The following is a 21,908-nucleotide window of genomic DNA, read 5'->3' as shown; positions in this document are numbered from 1 at the left end:
TCCTTAATCACATGCATGTATAATGGTGCATAGCTATCATCAGCAGAGAGAATTCTGTATCTCATTACATTTAACATATCAAAAGCTCTACATGTTATTACAGTCTTCACAATTATGTCAATACCTCCATAATATCATGCAGATTTGATTTACCATAAATTACTTAAGTATTCTATTGTTAACATTTTGATAAAATAGCTTCCAATAATTATTTTGTTAAAAAAGACTTCTCTCTTCCTTTGGATAATTTCCAAAGTATGAAAATATTAGGTCAAAGGGTATAATACTTATTAGGCTCTTCATTCAACAAACAATACACCCCAGGTCTTTGAAACATAATGCCAAATTACTTTCAGAAAAGGGTTTTAGTGACAATAAATATATGACCTGTTCCACCACAACCTTATCAGAACTGGTTAACACTTTAATTTGTATACAGAAAAATATTTTGCTTTTATCTATATCCCTTTTATGATGAAATTAACTATAATTTCCTAATTGTATTTTTTCTTATATAAATTATATCTAAATGAATTATTTTGAAATGTTTAAGCTCCTTGGGATGTGACTGACATACAGAAAATAACCAATTTACAGGGTAGAAAAATGGTCACTTCTTATCTTATCTTATGTACCTGAATTTGGCCAGAAATACACCTAGAGGCTAGAACCATCAAACTACTGTTACCACTTCCTCCTCCACTGCCATTAATTACATCAACAATTTACTAAGTACATGTTCTAGGCACCGAGCTAACCAACATCTTATTTAATTTTCTTCATGACTGAGCTAGGCAGATACTACTCACTCCATTATTATTATTTTTTTAAATATGTATTTATTTACTTATTTGGCTGCACTGGGTCTTAGTTGAGGCACGTGGTATCTTCATTGCTGCATGTAGGATCTTCGTTGTGGCACGTGGACTCTTAGTTGCGGCATGCATGTGGGATCTAGCTCCCTGATGAGGGATCAAACCCGGGCCCCCTGCACTGGGAGCATGGAGTCTTAACCACTGGACCACCAGGGAAGTCCCCACTCCATTTATTTTAAAGGTGAAAGAAAGGCTAAGGAGAAATTACCTGGCTTGTCCAAGGGTACAAAGCTAGTAAGAAATGGAGCCCAGATTCAACCCATGATTCTCTGAATCCAAATACACAATACAAAATGACTTAAACTTGTTGATATTTCTGACTTGTTTACTATAACTCTTCTAGTAAAGAGACCAAAAAATTGGAAAGTAATGACTTAAGCTAAGATCTGACTTAAAAAAAGAATGGGCAGGGTCTTCCCTGGTGGCACAGTGGTTAAGAATCTGCCTGCCAATGCAGGGGACAGGGGTTCGAGCCCTGGGCCAGGAAGATCCCACATGCTGTGGAGCAACTAAGCCCATGCGCCACAACTACTGAGTCTGCATTCTAGAACCCGCAAGCCACACTACTGAAGCCTGCATGCCACAACTACTGAAGCCTGTGTGCCACAACTACTGAAACCTGTGCGCCTAGAGCCCCTGCTCCACAACAAGAGAAGCCACCGCAATGAGAAGCCCTAGCACCGCAATGAAGAGTAGCCCCCGCTTGCTGCTACTAGAGAAAGCCCACGCGCAGCAACAAAAACCCAACGCAACCACACACACACAAAAAAAGAATGGGCAAATTTCTTGCTTTGTCTGTTGAGACCAGAACTGGCATATAAGGAAAATAATTATTTGTCAAGGGCTTCCTCAAAGTGCAGAAATAAGATCTGATTACATACTACTGGCTGCTGAACAGATATTAACCAAGATGCCTACAAGGAAATTCTTTCAGATCCATTAAACATGATGTCCCACCTGTGCCCTGAGTGTGGTTTAGAAAATACAAGGAGAATTCAAATGAATGGTCTAGATTTAATAAGGTGACAAAAAAATTATTGCTATACAGCATAAAGTCTAAGCCAGTGATTCATATAAAAATTGCCGGAGAGCTTGTTTAAAATTCCAATTCCTAGGTTTCACAGAAGGAAAAATCCTGAATCAGTACTGGAGTGGGGACCAGGAAACTTGCATTTTAAACACATACCTCAAGTGACTGTGACGCAGACAGTTCCTGAGTCATGCTTAGGAAACAAAGGCCTAAGCAATCAGAAATCAAATACACATCAATTTAGAAGAAGGCGGACTGGCAAAAGAAGACTAAAGGAAGAGCCCAAGGAAAACAGGAACCAAATCAAGTAACCAGACTACCTCATTACTAACTTTCAGCAGGTAGTTAGCCTGCCAGGCACCTCCCAGCAAACCTCTGCTCTCAGCTACCCACGTTTCCCCATCCTCCAAGTCTACAGGGCTGCAGGAACAGGCCATAAATTCACCAGAGGCCATGCAGCGAAGCATGTGACTCAATTCTCCAGATGAGAAAGGTGATGAACAGGATTATTCATTATTAAAGGCTAGACATGAGTCAGAAGGAAAAGAAAAAAAAAAAGTTACCTACAGGAGATTCAGTTAGTCTTGTCAACCAAATCCCCAGCGACCTGAGTCACTCTCCCTTGTTTCTTCCCAGCATCAGCCAAATGGGTCTATCCAGAGTTGCTCAACATTCCTTGTATATTCCTGACTCTGCTATGGAATGGACATCCCTGCTTCCTTCCCACAGTTGAAGACTCTTCCTCCTCTAGGAAATCCTCTCTGAATACCCTAGCTAGGAATGACTTCCTCTTGGGAGCACTCCTGGTTGGCGCGTCTAATGAGGCATCTATGTTGTTATTAACTTTGCACACAGCTATGTATTGTATCCCAGCCAAGCTAAGCAGAGGTCAGGCAGTCCTCTGCCATTACGGGTATTGCAGTGAAAGTTTGAGGAGTACTTGGCATAACATAAAGAATTCTGACAAGGAATAAGGAAAATTAGGACCCAAACTTAACTCATTATAGAATCTCAGGCAAATAACTTTTCTCCCTTTGGGTCTGTTTCTTCAACTCCAAAAAAAAGTGGAGGCCAGTGGTTACAGTCCCTTCCAGCGCTGTCTGAGATTTGTTTCTATATTACTGCAACCCCACATGAAGCAGTGTCTTGCTACAGATAGGAAAAACTCAATAAATGGTTATAAATTTAGTAAAAGCAGACACAAAACACAAAGTTGTCCCACTACATTCTAGCCAATGAAATGCAGAAATATTACTCCATTTCTTCTCACATTCAAAAACTGTCCTGATGAAAACATCCCCACCTACAAGTGAGAGGGACTGATGGCCTCCAAGGATCCAAAGGCATATAAGGGCATTCAAGTGGAATCAGCAGTTTAAGTAGCTGAATGTTGGGACTTCCCTGGTGGCGCAGCAGTTAAGAATCCCCCTGCCAATGCAGGGCACATGGGTTCGAGCCCTGGTCCAGGAAGATCCCACATGCTGCGGAGCAACTAAGCCCGTGTGCCACAACTACTGAGCCTGCGCTCTAGAGCCCACAAGCCACAGCTACTGAGCCCGCATGCCTAGAGCCCGTGCTCTGAAACAAGAGAAGCCACCCCAATGAGAAGCCCATGCACTGCAATGAAGAGTAGCTCCCACTTGCTACAACTAGAGAAAGCCCGCGCGCAGCAACGAAGACCCAACGCAGCCAGAAATAAATTAATTAAAAAAAAAAAAAAAAAGCAGCAGCAGCAGTCAAATGTTGCAGTCCAACCATAATCCTGGATTGAACCCAGTTGCCAATTCTGGGTCAGTTTCTCCCTTTTATCTCCTACACCAGGAAATATATGAAGAATCCTGCTTAAGGTCAAGCTAAAAAGCAATACTCCTAGATATCACCAGGAAAAACTCTCATTCATCTTGAAGCTGAACCGGGCACTGCTCCCATTCCAACAGAAAAAACGTCCACGTGTCAGCTTGAGAAGACCTTTTTCTCTGACTGTAATGTCTATCAAGGATCCAGCTAGAAAAAAAAGCCTGGAGTGCAAGAGTCACTATGTTACTCCTATGTTCATTCTCCAACGTCCCAAGCTTCCAACAGACTATACCTGAAATAAAGGGCTCAGATCACTTAAGAGAAAAACTGCCCACCTCAAGCTCTGAGGTGGTTGTCAACTGAGGGCACAATGTTTGAAAATGCATGCATGTGTGCCTGCGTGTACACATGCATGTGCCTGATTGTCACAATAACTGAGGGTGCAGGGTAGAGGGGGACTGCTGGCATCTATGGAGCAGAAGCCAAGAATGTGAAATCTCCAGCAATACGAGGTAAAGTCCCAGAGAAGGAAGAAACCACCAAAACACCATCAATATTCTTGTTGAGAAAAGCTGCCCTAAAATTCTTGAATCCTTCCATAGGACTGCTGTTCAGGCCCTAACCCTTTCTATTAATTTTTAAATTTTTATTGAAGTATATAGCTAATTTACAATATTATATTCATTTCAGGTGTACAACATAATGATTCAAATTTTTATGGCTTATACTCCATTTAAAGTTGTTATAAAATATTGGCTATATTCCGTGTCGTACAATATATCCTTGTAGCTTATTTATTTTATACATAGTAGTTGGTATCTCTTAATCCCAACCTCTATCTTACCCCTCCCCCCTCTTCCCTCTCCCCACTGGAAACCACTAGTTTATTCTTTATATCTGTGAGTCAGTTTCTGTTTTGTATATACATTCGTTTTATTTCTTAGATTCCACATATAAGTGATAACATACAGTATTTGTCTTTCTCTAACTTATTACACTAAGCATAATACCCTCCAGGTCCACCCATGTTGTCGCAAATGGCAAAATTTCATTTTTTATAGTTGAGGAGTATTCCATTGTTGTGTGCAAGTGTATGTATATATATGTATGTATGTGTGTGTGTCTGTGTGTGTGTGTGTATATCTCACATCTTATCTGTTCATCTGTTGTTAAGACATTTAGGTTGCGTCCATATCTTGGCAATTGTAAATAATGCTGCTATGAACTTTAGGGTGCACGTTATCTTTTTGAATTAAGAGTTTTTGCTTTCTTTTTCTTTGGATATATACCCAGGAGTGGAACTGCTGGATCATATAGTAGTTTTACTTTTAGTTTTTTGAGGAACCTCTATGCTGTTTTCCATAGTGGCTGCACCAATTTACATTCCCACCAACAGCATACAAGGGGTCTCTTTTCTCCACATCCTCACCAACATTTGTTGTTTGTGGTCTTTTTGATAAAAGCCATTCTCACAAGTGTGAAGTGATACCTCACTGTGGTTTTGATTTGCACTTCTCTGATGACTAGGGATACTGAGCATTTTTTAACGTGCCTGTTGGTCATGTGTATGTCTTCTTTGAAAAAATGTCTATTCAGGCCTTCTGCCCAATTTTTTTTTTAATAAATAAATTTATTTATTTATTTTATTTATTTTGTTTTTGGCTGCGCTGGATCTTCATTGCTGTGCGCAGGCTTTCTCTAGTTGTGGCGACCGGGGGCTACTCTTCATTGCAGTGCGTGGGCTTCTCATTGTGGTGGCTTCTCTTGTTGTGGAGCACGAGCTCCAGGTGTGCAGGCTTCACTAGTTGTGGCTTGCGGGCTCTGGAGTGCAGGCTCAGTAGTTGTGGTGCATGGGCTTAGCTACTCTGTGGCATGTGGGATGTTCCCCGACCAGGGCTTGAACCCGTGTCCCCTGCATTGGCTGGCGGATTCTTAACCACTGCGCCACCAGAGACGCCCCCTGCCCAATTTTTTTTTTTTTTTTGCGGTACACGGGCCTCTCACTGCCGTGGCTTCTCCCGTTGCGGAGCACAGGCTCCGGACACGCAGGCTCAGCGGCCATGGCTCACGGGCCCAGCCGCTCCACGGCATGTGGGATCTTCCCGGACCGCGGCACGAACCCGTGTCCCCTGCATCGGCAGGCAGACTCTCAACCACTGCACCACCAGGGAAGCCCCTGCCCAATTTTTAATCAGGTTGTTTGTTCTTCTGATATTGAGTTGTATAAACTGTTTACATATTGGGGGTATTAACCCCTTATTGTTTATATCACTTGCAAATATTTTCTCATTCAGTATGTTGTCTTCTCATTTTGTGGATGCTTTCCTTTGCTGTGCAAAAGCTTTTAATTGGGTCCCATTTGCTTATTATGCTTTTTTTCTTTTCCCTTAGGAGATATACCCAAAAAATACTGCTATGATTTATGTCAGAGTTTTCTGCCTATATTTTCTTCTAGGTGTTTTACGGTTTCCAGTCTTAAACTTAGGACTTTAATCCATTTTGAGTTTATTTTTGTATATGGTATGAGAAAATGTTCTAATGTCACTCTTTTACAAGTAGCTGTCCAGTTTTCCCAGCACCAATTTTCATTGAAGAGACTGTCTTTTGTCCATTGTATATTCTTGTCTCTCTTGCTATAGATTAACTGATCATAAGTACATGGGTCACACCCTAACATTCTTGACCATTAATTCCCTCACATACAGAGGGTGACTAAAGTCTGCAACACACTACATGAAACAGGATTCCTGGAGCCCATACCTGCGTTAATCCAAGCAAGACCTTCTCAAGATGAAGACAAGTCAGAAAAGGGCAGCCAACTCTAGCACCATCACATATAAGAGGCATAAACTTATTCCTACTGCTCCTCTTCCTAAAGCCTTAAAACATCAATTAACCTGACATAGTACTTTAGACTTTTTGAAGCATTTACACAATGATTTTCAATCTACAAACACTTCTGCACATGTGCCCAGCAGAATGAACTTGCCAAGATAGCAATTCTATCACTTCCACATCTAAAATCTTCCTCTCAAAAGAGTCAAATATTCTCAAAATAAGATAAAAACTAATTCTGGGATAACTGTGAACATTTCTTACTAGACAAAGAATAACCATATGCCATTTAAAAAACTAAAACCTAATTAGCAGGTTAATATCCTAACTACAAAATATAGAAGGATCATACAGATAAGAATGCTGTTGACAAAGGATTAATCTCTAAAATATATAAACAGCTTATGCAGCTCAATATTAAAAAAACAAACAACCCTGTCAAAAAATGGGCAGAGGGCTTCCCTGGTGGCACAGGAGTTAAGAATCTGCCTGCCAATACAGGGGACATGGGTTTCAGACCTGGTCCGGGAAGATCCCACATGCCGCGGAGCAACTAAGCCCATGCACCACAACTACTGAGCCGGCACTCTATAGAGCCCTCAAGCCACAACTACTGAAGCCCGAGTGCCTTGAGCCTGTGCTCCACAAGAGAAGCCACCACAACGAGAAGCCCGCACACCACAATGAAGAGTAGCCCCTGCTCGTCACAACTAGAGAAAGTCGGAGCACAGCAACGGAGACCCAACACAGCCAAAAATAAAAATAAATAAATAAAATAAATTTATATTAAAAAAAAGGGCAGAAGACCTAAATAGACATTTCTCCAAAGAAGACATACAGCTGGCCAACAAATACATGAAAAGCTGCTCGACATCACTAATTATTAGAGAAATGCAAATCAAAACTACAATGAGGTATCACCTCACACCTGTTAGAATGGGCATCATCAGAAAATCTACAAACAACAAAAGCTGGAGAGGGTGTGGAGAAAAGGGAACCCTCTTGCACTGTTGGTGGGAATGTAAATTGATACAGCCACTATGGAGAACTGTATGGAGGTTCCTTAAAGAACTAAAAATAGAATGACCATATGACCCAGCAATCCCACCACTGGCCATATACCCAGAGAAAACCATAATAATTCAAAAAGACACATGCACCCACTATTGCATGCACACACACACATGCAATAATTCATTGCAGCACTATTTACGAGAGCCAGCTCATGGAAGCAACCTAAATGCCCATTGATGGACGAATGGATAAAGATGTGGTATATATATATACAATGGAATATTACTCAGCCATAAAAAGGAACGAAATTGGGTCATTTGTAGAGACGTGGATGGACCTAGAGACTGTCATACAGAGTAAAGTAAGTCAGAAAGAGAAAAACAAATATGGTATATTAACGCATATATGTGGAACCTAGAAAAATGGTACAGGTGAACTGGTTTGCAAGGCAGAAATAGAGACACAGATGTAGAGAACAATCATATGGACACCAAGGGGGGAAAGTGGGGTGGGGTGGGGTGGGGGGGATGTGCTGAGATGAGTTGGGAGATTGGGATTGACATGTATACACCAATATGTATAAAGTAAAGAACTAATAAGAACCTGCTGTATAAAAAATAAAATAAAATTCAAGGGCTTCCCTGGTGGCGCAGTGGTTGAGAGTCTGCCTGCCGATTCAGGGGACATGGGTTCGTGCCCCGGTCCGGGAGGATCCCACATGCCGCGGAGCGGCTGGGCCCGTGAGCCATGGCCGCTGGGCCTGCGCATCCGGAGCACAGGCTCCGCAGCGGGAGGGGCCGCAACAGTGAGGGCCCGTGTACTGCTAAGACAGAAAAAAATAAAATAAAATAAAATTCAAAAAAAAAAAGAAGAATGCTGTTAACCCGAGATGTACACTTGGCCAAACCCAAGGAATTCTGCAAGCATTTTAAAGCATTTTCTAAAGGGCTGTAACCCCATTGGGAAAATAAAATAGTAATACGAGGAGGAATGAATAAAAAATCCAGTCAGAAAAAAACTCCCACATTTTTCCTTTGTTTGTTTCCATGTGTCTCAAATTGAGTTTCATATTCTGCTTTTATGATTTCGGGAGTTTGAATATGTAAACTCAAGTTTATAATATTATAGCTATTTTCTCAACCCTGGTAACTACTATTCCACCCCACCCCCCAAATTAGGCTTCTCCAAGTGCTTCTTCCTCTCATCTGGCAGCAAATTGCAGCCCAAGCCTCATCTTGTCTGCTTCATTGTGATCCACCAAGCCTACCTGTGAAGTCAGCAGTATACCTCTGACCATTACTTTGGGAATTGGTGAGAAAGATAAAAGCAGCTCTGGCAACAGGAGTTAGCCTGGTACTATCACTTAGGCTTTGGGGTCTTGCTGAAAATAATTCCACAGGAGATTTTCCTGTGAAAATCCTATCCACTTAAGCCTTTCCCCAAATCACCCTTGCAAATCCTTTCTAACACTCTCTTACTGAGTGGCTTCATGGTTCCCTGCGGTGGAGGTTCACCCTAGCTGCAAGGAGCAATTTTATCTATTATAGGTGAGTGAGTCCTTGAAAGTCAAAATATGGGAAATAAGAGTTCATGTCTAAAATTAAAAACCTCAAACTCTGCACACGTTATCACTCTGCCTATCACCATCCTTCCCAAACCAACCCCTCTCAAAATATCCACTTTCTTGAATTGTTTTTGGTACTCTCCTGGTTTTCCTCTGACCTCCCTGCTCCCCCTGTAGCAGATCTTCCTGCACCATAAATGTAGGTGTTCTCCAAGGTTCTGTTCTTAACCCCCCTGTCAATATCAATGGTTCTTACCCATTTTTGGCTCACAATATTCCCTCCGAAAATGTAATGAAATCTATGGACTGCTCCCCTACACCACCCTCCCACATCATGCTCAGAAAACATACATCTAATGATATTTTTGCAATTTTAGGGAAGGTTTATGGAACCCAAGACTGACTTCTCTACCCTCTCTCCATGGTAATAGAACAATTTTAATAATCCCTTATACATATGTGAATCCTAAACCACTAACTTCAATCTTCATCCCCTCTCAAACTTCAACTGATTGAAAGCACAAAACTAAACATTTTCTCTTTAAATGTTTTTTTGTTTCAAACGTTTTTCTGGCAAGCTTCTCTTATTTAGCTTTTCTGTATGGCTCTGTACATAACCTGAGTTTGTAACACTAAACCGGGAAAATATACCTACCCATCCTGGTTCCCAAACCCACATTTCAATTAAGGTTATACTACCTCTCCTTCTTTAAATAATTTAGTAAAAATATGAGTGTTGTAATGTTGTTAATGATTAAAACATAGGCTGGGGAATTCCCTGGCAGTTCAGTGGTTAGGACTCCGAGCTTCCAATGCAGGGGGCATGGGTTCGATCCCCGGTCGGGGAACTAACATCCTGCAAGCTGTGTGGTGTGGCAAAAAAAAAAAAAAAAAAAAAGCAAAAAACATAGGCTAGCAATCTTATTCCTGTGCTTATTAGGCCCAGGGAATTCAGAGAGGTTGAATGGACTGCCCCTAGTTTGAGTGTTAGCCCATAGCACAGGGAAATTCCCACCCCACCAATCAAGCTACAGAATAATTTACAAAACCTCTACTGCTTTTTTCACAGATGACCCACTGCCTCAGCAAATGTTTCTATACTATAGCCCCAAGTCAGTTAACTCGGAAATGGCCTAACTTTTTAGCATCTGTTAGTTAACGCTAACAGTTAAACGCTTAGTTAAACGCTCATGAATACCAACAGCAGCCAAGAGAAAAAGCACTTCTAACCCACAGATACATATTAAAAAGATTATTTTAGAATATAAACAGTTGTGGTATACCTTTCCTACTGAATACATTTAAATCATTTCACTGATGGTAAAATTTCAATACATCAAAACTTAATTTACTCTTGAGAATCCAACATGAACTCCTCCCTCCCCAAACTCTTCAGATATTATCCAAAGATAGTGCTAACTATTTAAGTAATTTTCCTTTTAAACTGAGGGAAGTCCCAGGGAGTGCCAAGAGCATTGGAAAAGGCTTTGGATTCATTATCACTACTACTATTTCTGAACAAGTAAGATACTGCTAACTTGAAATATTTCCCAAGATGTATACAGCTACCTTCTCAGCACTTGCATTTTACAGATGGGAAAACAAAGGCACAGATAAGAGAATCATTTGCCAAATATTACAAAGTTCAGAGAAGAACACTGTTCCTGATTCCCAATTTTGGTTCTGAAAGCTAAGCAAAGAAAAACACTAATTATAAAAAGAAAAGAAAGCAAGACTCTACTTAAATACTTTAAGTCATGAGGAAACAGGAAGACAGAAAGGCACATATCAAGAGTAGGTTAAATTACTACTCAACATTATTCTCACCTTCAAAAGAGGGTAAATAAATTCAAGAAGCAGGAGATTATGATGATCAATTCAGTTTAAAATTCAGCAACATTTGCTGGGGCAAAACACTATGATGGTTTGTATGGTTATGGGGTGTGAAATGAATTCCTCTAAATGGAAGACTCTTTCTAATCCAAGTGACAACGATGACAGTTCTCTTAAACCAAGACAGTTCTCTTAAACCTGAGAGACTAGGAAAAGGAAGTTTTGTAGGAGCTTGCCACCACTATTTACTTTTGAAAGCCTTGTTTATAACAAGCAACCTTCAACAAAAGAGGAAATGAAAGCTTGGCCTCAACCACCATGGTATTATATCGTTCCTTAAAACTCATGTTTAAACCTTTGCCTATGTCCTTTATAAATAAATACTTCTCCTAGTACTTAAGACTTTCTTGATCTAGAGCCATCTTCTCTTTCAATTAATCCAAGATGTGTTTCTGTCCAGGGTAAATTCACCCAGCCATTATGACATTTCTTGTCTATTCACCCAGGGTGAGGTGAAAACAGAGCAGCTGGACCTACATCTGATCTTTTCTCACATGTTAATCAGAATCACTTTCCAGGGCTTCCCTGGTGGTGCAGTGGTTAAGAATCAGCCTGCCAATGCAGGGGACACGGGTTCAAGCCCTGGTCCGGGAAGATCCCACATGGCGCAGAGCAACTAATCCCGTGAGCCACAACTACTGAGCCCATGTGCCACAACTACTGAAGCCCGCGTGCCTACAGCCCGTGCTCCGCAACAAGAGAAGCCACCGCAATGAGAAGCCTGTGCACCACAATGAAAGAGTAGCCCCTGCTCGCCGCAACTAGAGAAAGCCTGCGCACAGCAACAAAGACCCAAAGCAGCCAAAAATAAATAAATAAATAAATTTATTTAAAAAAAAAAAAAAAGAATCACTTCCCACCTGTAGGCCCTGTTTTTTCTCACTTGCCATTCCTCTGACATCATGCTATTTGTGCTCTTCTGTTCTAATCATATCCACAATATCCAATCATGGATTGATATTTTATCCATGCCTTTAATTGTTCTGGTTAAATTTACTGATAAAATTTCCCCTTCATTCACTTATAACTATCTTCTAAGTCATTCTACGTAAAAATACTCTCCTACTCATGTCATATTCAATTTTTCTTGCTACTGAATTCTTTTCAGAAGGCTACTTTGCAAAGACCAAACATTTATTGGGTTGGCCAAAACGTTTGTTCAGGGCTTTCATAAAATCTTATGGAAAAACCCGAATGAACGTTTTGGCCAACCTAATACATCCTGAAATATACCACCGAACATACTTCCCTGCCCTTTCTTATAGGAAATACATCTTTCGATTCTATCCCCTAAAAAGAAAGTGTTTGTCTTATTCCTATCTTTAGCCAAGTACGAGTTTAAATACTTCTACATATGCCTTTAGCCTAGCAGACAACACCTAGGTTTTCACTATCCTGTATCCTGAATGATGCCCAGACCATCATTCTTTCCTCTGAGGCCTCTGACTTAAAAGACAACATAAAAACGGGGGGAAAAAAATCAAGAAGCAGTGGCATATCCATATGGCAAGAGGCCTAAAGAAACAGACTCCTCTGAAGATTTACCAGAAAAGAAATGTGGAAGTGGGAAAAGGAATAGAAAAGGGAAGAAGTCATGAACAGATAGGAGGGAATGGAAAGGAGAATAAGGCAATCTCCTCCCCCAAAGAACTAATGGGGAAAACCAGCAGTGAGAGATTCTAGGACATGTGGAGCCATATATCCAGAACTAAGAGATAGTTCACATCCACCCAGAAACTTACCGTGTTGCATTTTGTGCCACACACCACTTGCCTATGATTCAGCCACTGAGATGCAAACACTTTATTAAGTGTCCCCAAGTGAAACTCTCTCTCCTTCAGGAGGCTGGGAAGTTGCTGTGCTGCATAACCATGCAACACTCGAGAGTAGTTGGTTTCATTCTGTAGCCTGACTTCTCGGTTCTTCAGGTAGTACACTAAGGATCTCTTCACTGGGGGGAGTCTTTTCCTTTTGTGAAGTGAGTGATCCCAGCCAAACTGTGGAAAGCAAAATTAGAAATCACTGCTTTGGCTACCTTTGTCAGAATAAGGGATCCTACTGTATTAGAGAAATCACTAAGAACTCAACCTGCAGGATTTACATACAACAGAAATACAAATACAATGGAACAGGAAAGTCAAGCTAGAAGTCCAGTTTAACTCTTCCAACATTGAAAAGATGCTGCTCATAGTGATACCTATGGAAAACAAGGGCTGAAAAGGAAAGGAATGTAAGCAGAAAAGAGTATGAAAGGTTTACTAAGGCCTTTTATAAGTGAAGGAATCAGGTACCTTAAAGCTATCCTTGATAGAGAAGGGAGTGAAGGGCCGAGAGATTAACATACAGACCTCGGCTGCATCTCTAACGGACCCCCTTCTCCCTCTCAGCCTGTACTCCCCGCGAAGCATGGACGGTGCAACCCAAGGAGCCCAACTGGGGTCCCAGGTCTTTCAGGGATGCCCTATCAGTGGCCGCCTTCCTGTCACCAGGTCTGCGCTCCAAGCAGTTACAGCATTCCAAAAATCAAACACCAACGGGGTGGGAGGCACGGGAAATCTGAGTCTGAAGGGACCCAGAGAGCAGGACAGGAGTGATACCTGGAACCTGCTGTTTCATCTAGGGGTCCAAGTGCCAAAAGGCCCAGCTCAGAGCTTGGGTATCCAAAGGGAGGCTCATTCCTATACGAGAGACGCAATCATTTCCCCTTCCCCGGGCCACAGGAAGGCGGACTTCACGGTCTCTCCCGGTATTTTACGGGAGGTTTTGTTCCCGATTCTCCTCGACTTCGGTTTCCCTTCCTCAGAAACCCAGTTGGTTTTCTCCTCAAGCCCCGTTCCCGGCTGCAGGCCTCCCCGGAATATGTCTCGTTTTCACGTTCCCCTTTAGTTCCTCACCCCTGCTGCCTATCTGCTTTTCAGTGAACTCCTGCTGGCCCAGCCCGGATCCTATTGACCACGGCTCCGCTCTTCACCCGCCCCCCGTCCCCCCAAGACCTTGGACCTCGGACCTCGTTCCGGTTCCCTGATTTGCGAACCCTATCCTCTGGGTGCCTCGGCCTTATCACCCGGGGCCCGGCCTCTCAGCCCTCACCTGTGGGCCCTGAGCGTCGCTCCCAGCTCCCGGCGAGGCGGGCGCTTTCCGCTTCCTGCTAACTGCTTTCCGGGCCATAGTGGGCAGCGCCGCCGCGGCCCCGCAGCCACATGGGGCGGGGGAAGCGAGCGGGAGCAAGGCGGCAGGTCATATACTGGGCCCCGGGGCCGCGCACCGTAGTGCGCCCGGTCCAGAAAATGGCCCGGACCCCGGGCGGCAGTAGAAAAACAGGGAGGCAGGGAGGGAGGGAGGACCGGGGCCGGGAAAGGGAAGGGGAAGGGGAAGGGGAGACAGGAACCCGAAGCTTTCCGACGACCAAGTCTGGAAAGGACGGCGAGCGGCTGGAACCAAAACACCCTCTCCCTTTCGCCCGCGCTCCGTCATCCTCGCGCAGCCGCACTTCGTAGCGCGTCGCCACGGAGATGCAGTGCGGACAGAAGGATTGGGTTTAGGGCTCGCTGTAGAGTTCCCGGCAGTTGCTCAGCGGCCTCCAGCCCTTTTTCAAGGGCCATTTGACTGCCGCTGGAGGTGGGCGACCTGGGGGCAAAGGAATCTGGGTTCTGGCCCCCGACCTCGGAGCCCCACCCTCCCATCCGCAGGCACCCGGAAGTGAGGGCGATTACCCTCGCTCGGGGAAGGAATCCCTCCCAACACGCCTTTACCCCACAGTCACCGCTGGTTGTCTCAAACAAGCGCTGCACGTTTCCCCAAACCTATGAAGCCGAGCCCTGGCGCCAAGGGCTGGACACTGTGGAGAGGAGGCATTAACTTCCTTTTCCCAACCCGCAAGGTGGTGTCCGACGCGAAATCCACGCTGGGCACAGTCAGCCCAGGTCCCCCCAACACCAGACCCAGGGCCTCAGGCCACCCTCTCCCCACTCCTGGGGAGCTCTCAGGCTTCATTTTCCACTCAGTCTTCTCCCTCTGCTGGCCTCCTCCCCGCCCCGCCTGACCCTCTGTGTTGCCCTAATCGCAGCAGCCTCTCAGTTACCTCTTCCTTAGCTGCAGCGTGGTACCTCGCCTCCCTTTAGAGTCCCGTGACCTGCCGGCCACACAGTCTTTTGTGCTCTATGAAATAGGCCTCCCTCCGTAATTTATGTTTCTTACGTCTTCCATGCAGTCCTAAGGTGAGGACTAGAACAGGGGACTGCTACTGCCTGCCTCTTCCTTGGGGCCCAGGTTACGTCTCCATGGGGCAGATTGGGTGAAATTCTGAACCACAAAGAGAGGGGCCTTTAACTTGTCAGTCCAGTTAGGACAGTCATTGGTCACCAGACAAGGGGGCTTCTTCAGGATCACCCTTGCCTCCATTTTCAGAAGATTCTGTACGGATTTGTGTGCCAGCTCCCACCTTTCCTCAGGCAAAGAAATCCTTTGAGGAAGCAGGAAGCTCTTCCTTGGGGCTGATGGCCCTCAGGCTGTAGTGCCCAGTTACCCGATGATCCCTTCAGGCTTCAAGCCTCATACCTCCAGGGAGCTCTGTTGGCCCATCTGAAGTTCTGCCTACGAGGAGATTTGGATTTGTTTTCCAATCGGAACCAAAGACCAGATTGAGACAGTGTCCTCCGCCATCCCAAGTCAGCACTGCCACTAACCCCTAATGCCACCTTGGGAAAGGCAGCTCCGTCTTACTTGGTCAGACCTATCCCTTCAGAAACATACACGCAGTGAGTGGGTCAGTAGTGGGTCAGCTTCCTTTTTATAGCCTGTTGTTCCAATTCTGTCTTGCCTCACAATGCCCTGGATGACCTAGGACAAGAATCTGGAATTCCTTTGAGAATCTCTAGGTTTTTGTTGGGCTGTGCTTGGATCTTGGTCTCCTCTGCCAGTGTCACAGGCTGTAGGTTCATCCTCGAGGTTGGTGCACTTCCTTTTGACATCCCAGGAACTATCCCCTAATGCACCTTCCAGCAGAGCTCACCATTTCTGTGGAAATAAAATAGAATGAAGATTTATTTGAAAGTTTACAATTGTTTTTAAAAGACTGATAATATGAACTATTGGTGAGGAGGTAGAATGACTAGAACTCTTATATATTGCTAGTGGGTTTGTAAATTGGTACAAACAATTTGGAAGAAATCTATGGCAGTACCTACCAAAGCTAAACACGTGTACCTTGTGATGGAGCAGTTCTACTTCTGGTTGTAAACCCAACAGAAATGAGTGTTTATGTCCACCAAAAGGCATTTACAAGAATATTCATAGCAACTTTATTCATAATAGCCCTAAACTGGAAATAGTTCAAATGTCAATCAATGGTAAAAAAGATAAACTGGGGTTCCCATGACCTCTTCAGGTGCGATAATTTGCTGTAATTGGTCATTGAACTCAGGAAAATAAATACTATTACTGGTTTATTAAAAAGGATTTTAAAAAGGATGCAAATAAACAGCCAGATGAAGAGGTACATAGGGTGAGGTCTGGAAGGGTCCTGAGCATGGGAACTTCTGTCCCCATGGAGTTTGGGGTATGCTACTGTCATGGCACGTGGATATGTCCACCAACTTGGAAACTTTTCAAACCCTATAGTTTAGGGTTTATATGGAGGTTCCATTATATAGGCATGATTGATTAGATCATTAGCCATTTATTAACTCAATCCCCTGTCCCTCTCCCCTCCCTGGTGGTTGAGAGGGTGGGGCTGAAAGTTCCAATGCTCTAATCACAAGGTTGGTTCCCCTGGCAAATAGCCCCCATCCTAAAGTTACCTAGGGGCCCATCTTGAGTCACTCCATTAACATAAACTCAAGTATGGTTGAAAGGAACTTATTATGAATAATAAGAGCTGCTCCTCTAACCATTATCATTTGGGAAAAGAGTTTTAGGAGCTCTTGTGTCATGATCAAATGTATATATTTCTTATATCACAATATCACAGTCATAGAAGTCAGAATAGTCATTATTCTTGGTGGTTACTGTAAGGCCAACTGGCCCGAGGCAGGGGAACACAATCAGATTCACAGGTTGCATCAGACCGAATTCTCTGGACCACCCAGTTCCAGAAACTGCCCTGGAGACATTCCGGACCACCCAGTTCCAGGAACTGACCTGGGGACTTTGAGCCTAGCCCAGACTTCCTGCCTTTCGAGGGGCGGGACTAACGGTCCCCCAGGATACCCGAAAAGACCACCAAATAAGGAATACCCTGCGCCCTCCCAGATTCACCACACCCCTTTCCCTTCTTCCCCTATAAAATCTTGCCCAACCCTCGCCCGGGTGCGACTTCTCTGGCCCCTTTCTCTCGGACCTGTGAGCCTCGCCCGGGAGCGCTCCCTAATAAAGCTCACTTGAAGCTTTCCTCTGTTTCGCGGTGCCCTTTGTTAAGATCCGACCTTACAGTTACTAGCTGGGAAGAGAACCCAAGGAGGCTTCTGGTGTGCTGGAAATTTCTATATCTTGACCTTGGTGGTGATTATACTAGTGTATACATATGTAAAATTTTATCAAGCTGTACATTTAAGATTTGTGCAGTTTATGTAAGTATACCTCAATATAAAGAAATAAACATTCTATGGGAATTCCCTGGTGGTTCGGTAGTTAGGACTCTGTGTTTCCACTGTAGGGGGCACAGGTTCGATCCCTAGTCGGGAAACTAAGATCCTGCATGCTGCACGGAACGGCCAAAAAAAAAAAAAAAAAGAAAGAAACAAACAAACAAACATTCTAGGGGCTTCCCTGATGGCACAGTGGTTAAGAATCCGCCTGCCAATGCAAGGGACACAGGTTCGATCCCTGGTCTGGGAAGATCCCACATGCCGTGGAGCAACTAAGCCCGTGCACCACAACTACTGAGCCTGCGCTCTAGAGCCTGCGAGCCACAACTACTGAAGTCCGCGCACCTAGAGTCGGTGCTCCGCAACAATAGACGCCCCCGCAATTAGAAGCCTGCTCACGGCAACTAGAGAAAGCCCGCTCGCAGCAATGAAGACCCAACGCAGCCAAAAATAAAATAAATTAATTTTAAAAAATTAAACATTCTAAATTCTTTCACCTGGGTCCCTCCTCTGTACTATATAAGAGACAATCAGGCTAGGAAGGGGAAAAATTTTAAAACCATACTGTAGGCTGAAATGAACCTGAGAGGACATTGAATTCATCACTTTGTCCTCAGCTCTACAAACAAAACAAAAATACTCTCCAGACATATGAAAACTGGGAATCACCTTTATCTCTCCCAATTCCTTTTTTAAAAAAATTTTTATTATTGTTATTTTAAATTTTATTTTATTTATTTATTTATTTTTGGCTCTTTTGGGTCTTTGTTGCTGTGCACGGGCTTTCTCTAGTTGAGGCGAGCGGGGGCTACTTTTCATCGTGGTGCACAAGCTTCTCATTACGGTGGCTTCTCTTGTTGAGGAGCAGGGGCTCTAGGCACAAAGGCTTCAGTAGCTGTGGCTTGCGGTCTCTAGAGTGCAGGCTCAGTAGTTGTGACACACGGGCTTAGTTGCTCCATGGCATGTGGGATCTTCCCAGACCAGGGCTCAAACCCGTGTCCTCTGCATTGGCAGGCGGATTCCTAACCACTGCGCCACCAGGGAAGTCCTCTCCCAATTCTTATACCCTCTTCTCTCACACACTCACACATCTATTCCATCACCAAGTCCTAATTATTTTACCTTATTAGTATCTTGAGGCAATTCACATCTCTCCATTACCCTAGTCCAAGTCTGTCACCTATTGGTCCCACCATTTGTGAAAGTCTCCTAGAATAGCTACCAGCATCCACTCTGACCTCTTTTGTTATTCTGTTCTGCATTCTGCAGATACTTATCTTTTTTAATGCAAATTTGAACAAGTCATCCCCATTCTCACCTCCAGGTTAACTTTCTTCAATGTCTTTCTCTTGCTCTGTGGATAAAGATAAAATCCTTAATCTGGCCTATAAGACCCTGCATGACCTGGTTCCTAACTTGACTCCAGCCACATCTCATACCATAGTCTTCCCCCTTCCTCAGGTCCAGCCATACTGGCCCTCTTTCAATCCTTCCTAACCAAAATGCTCCCTCCTGCCACAGGGCCTGTGCACAGCTTTACCTCTATTTGGTTCACTCTTTCGCCTCTTTGCTGTTGTAATACTTAGTCATTCCTTGGATCTCAGTTTAAACATTACTTCCTCAGGAAAGTGTTCCCTGGCCTCCTTGACTAGTAATCCTTCCCTTCCCCATTATCAGTTTCATAGCACCATACACTTCTCCTTTGCAGCACTTAACACAATTAAAATTTTACATTTATTTGTATGATTATTTGATTAATGTCTGTCTCCTCCACTAGAATATAAGCTCCTCAAGAACAGGGACTGTGGTTATTTTTGCTACCATTATATCTCTGGTGCCTAGCACATGCTAGCACTCAACAAATATTTGTTGAATAAATGGATAAATTAATGAATGAATGCAATTTGAAACTTCCTCCCAAGATTAAGAAAAATGTCTCTAGTTTGTCCACTCATCCCCACATCTAATAAGAATCATTCATTCTTAGTAAATAATTTCTTGGACTTGAGAATCACCTTCTCCGTGACTGGTCCCCTCCTACCATCACTCATCTTTCAACCTGGCTAAGATACTCTTCTTCTGTGCCCTCACAGAAAATTTTCATGGTTAATTTGTCACACTGTATTGTAATGGTCTGTTTTCTCTCCCACTATGTCTGTCTCTCCCACTAGCTTGAGAGCTACTCAAGCAAGGGACACCCTTATTCACTTCCACATCCCTAGTGTGTGGGAAGGCACCTAGCATATTTGATGTATTCCCTAGATGTTGAATGATTGAATGAAGAGTAAGTCAAATGTATGTTTTATAAAGTGCTCTAGGTATGTTCATGGTGGTGTTAATAGTAGCCATAAGGAAGAAACTGTGATGAGAGTAATGCTGCAATAACTCGCTTCCAGAATCTTGGGTAAATCTATTTACTTATTTAAGGTAGCTTTTTTTCTAATTAAAAAATAATATGTTCTCAAAGTATAAACTTGGAAAGCAAGAAAGGAAAAAAAAGACAAAAAATAAATTGCCCATAATTCCAGCCTCCAGATAGCAACTGTTTACATCTTGATGTGTGATCTTCCAATTCTTTTTTTGTATGTAACTGTATCTGTGTCTATATATCCATATATAGTTCTTTTAAAAGATTATTTCAACCTATACTATTTTATATACTTAAATTAAAAACTAAACAATTCTCATCTCCTTCACTTCAACCCCTCCAAATCAGTCCTTGTAACCATTCCATCACAATGTAATATGCTGTAGGAAGCCCATCAATGGGCGGGGGACCCAGGACCTGCTAACCTCTTACCTTCTCTTTGTCTTGGTCTTGCCAGGAAGAATAAATAACAAGAAATACTATAAAGTACTTTGGACAAATTGAATTGTATTATATATGCTTAGTAACTAATTCCTTTTGTTTATTTGCATAGATTCCTTGGAACAAACAAAGCAGATGTTGCTATGACACATTTCCCTTAATGTGTACAAGCTAATTAACTATCCTTGCTGGCAAATGGCTCAGGAGGAAAGCATTTCTGTTAGGAAAAGTACTTGGAATTTTAATTCATACAAACCATAATAAAACATAGTAAAAAAAGAGACCCGGAAGACATAGGAACATGAACTGGCACAGTTGGTAAGTGCTTAATAACTGCTCTCTTGTGAAGTAAAAATGTTAGAAGTCTCCAAGGTATGTGAATGGTAATTATTTCACCCCTGTGGAAATGTTTTCAGATCCTGGGGCATAGATTATTAAAGGTGGAAGATATTATTATAAAGATAGCTTATCTCATTAAACTCATACTTTTATAGAAAACTGAAGCCAAAAAAATCAAGTCACGTAGGCAGATAGCCCATGAGTGAGAAATGGAACCCGGGGTCTCTGCCATTTTTTCAACTCTGCCATGTTAAACATCTGGGCCCAGTTGAACTTGTAATTGGTATTTATTTTAGCATTTTCCTAGTATTCTTATGTTTTCTCTTTATTCAGAACCTGAAATATTTTAGCCAGAATATCAACTACTTTGAGACCAGAAATTCTGTTTCTGCATTTTAGGTATAATTTGACACACACTGATAGAATTTGTAAATACAGACAAGTTCTAACCACTTAGGAATTGAAATAGTGTTTAAATTATGCAGGTTCCTTGTTTTCTCTTCCTCTTTACCCTTAAACAATCTCACTTTTATGTGTAATCTCAATAAGATAAGAAAGCAAAAGAAGAGATGAAACTTTTCCACTTATAAACTCAGTAATTTATTTGGAAAAAGCTAAGCAAAAAATGGCTCATTAAAAAATACATTTCACAGTGTTATTCTACCTCCTTCATACTTTTCCCAAATGCCTAACTGGGAATTAAATATAAATGTAAGAATTTTAAAAGAATATTATGTACAATTTTATTGAAGTATCTTTTACCAGCTATATCTGTTGTCTCAAATGCAAGGAAATCTTGGCATAAAAACAAACACATAAGCATCAGTTAATGATAGAAAAGTAGGGCTTCCCTGGTGGCGCAGTGGTTGAGAATCCACCTGCCAATGCAGGGGACATGGGTTCGAGCCCTGGACCGGGAAGATCCCACATGCCGCGGAGCAACTAAGCCCGTGCGCCACAACTACTGAGCCTGTGCTCTAGAGCCTGTGAGCCACAACTACTGAAGCCTGCGTGCCTAGAGCCCGTGCTCTGCAATGAGAAGCCAGTACAATAAACCCATGCACTGCAACAAAGAATAGACCCCGCTTGCTGTAACTAGAGAAAGCCCACATGCAGCAGCGAACACCCAACACAGCCAAAAATAAATAAATAAAATAAGTAAATTTAT

The 21,908-nt window shown here is 42.9% G+C and overlaps 1 protein-coding gene across 2 annotated transcripts in view; it reads right to left on the bottom strand.

Moving 5' to 3' along the window:
• Window positions 1-15,692, bottom strand: part of DCAF12 (DDB1 and CUL4 associated factor 12) — a 42,191-nt gene extending 26,499 nt beyond the window's left edge. The window contains exons 1-2 of one of the 2 annotated variants that reach the window (XM_049711106.1): window positions 15,566-15,692; window positions 12,751-13,005 (exon numbers count right to left, since the gene is read on the bottom strand). In XM_049711106.1, the coding sequence (XP_049567063.1) occupies window positions 12,751-13,005; window positions 15,566-15,589 (279 nt within the window). In that variant the 5' untranslated portion in view covers window positions 15,590-15,692. Of the gene's footprint in view, window positions 1-12,750; window positions 13,006-14,098; window positions 14,460-15,565 lie in introns of those variants that run through there. The other variant, XM_004275092.2, reaches the window with a different exon arrangement.
• Between the last annotated feature and the right edge of the window lie 6,216 nt (window positions 15,693-21,908).

Source organism: Orcinus orca, chromosome 6 (assembly GCF_937001465.1).
Source record: "Orcinus orca chromosome 6, mOrcOrc1.1, whole genome shotgun sequence".
Classification (NCBI taxonomy): domain Eukaryota; kingdom Metazoa; phylum Chordata; class Mammalia; order Artiodactyla; family Delphinidae; genus Orcinus; species Orcinus orca.
This window is presented reverse-complemented; position numbering and strand designations above follow the sequence as displayed.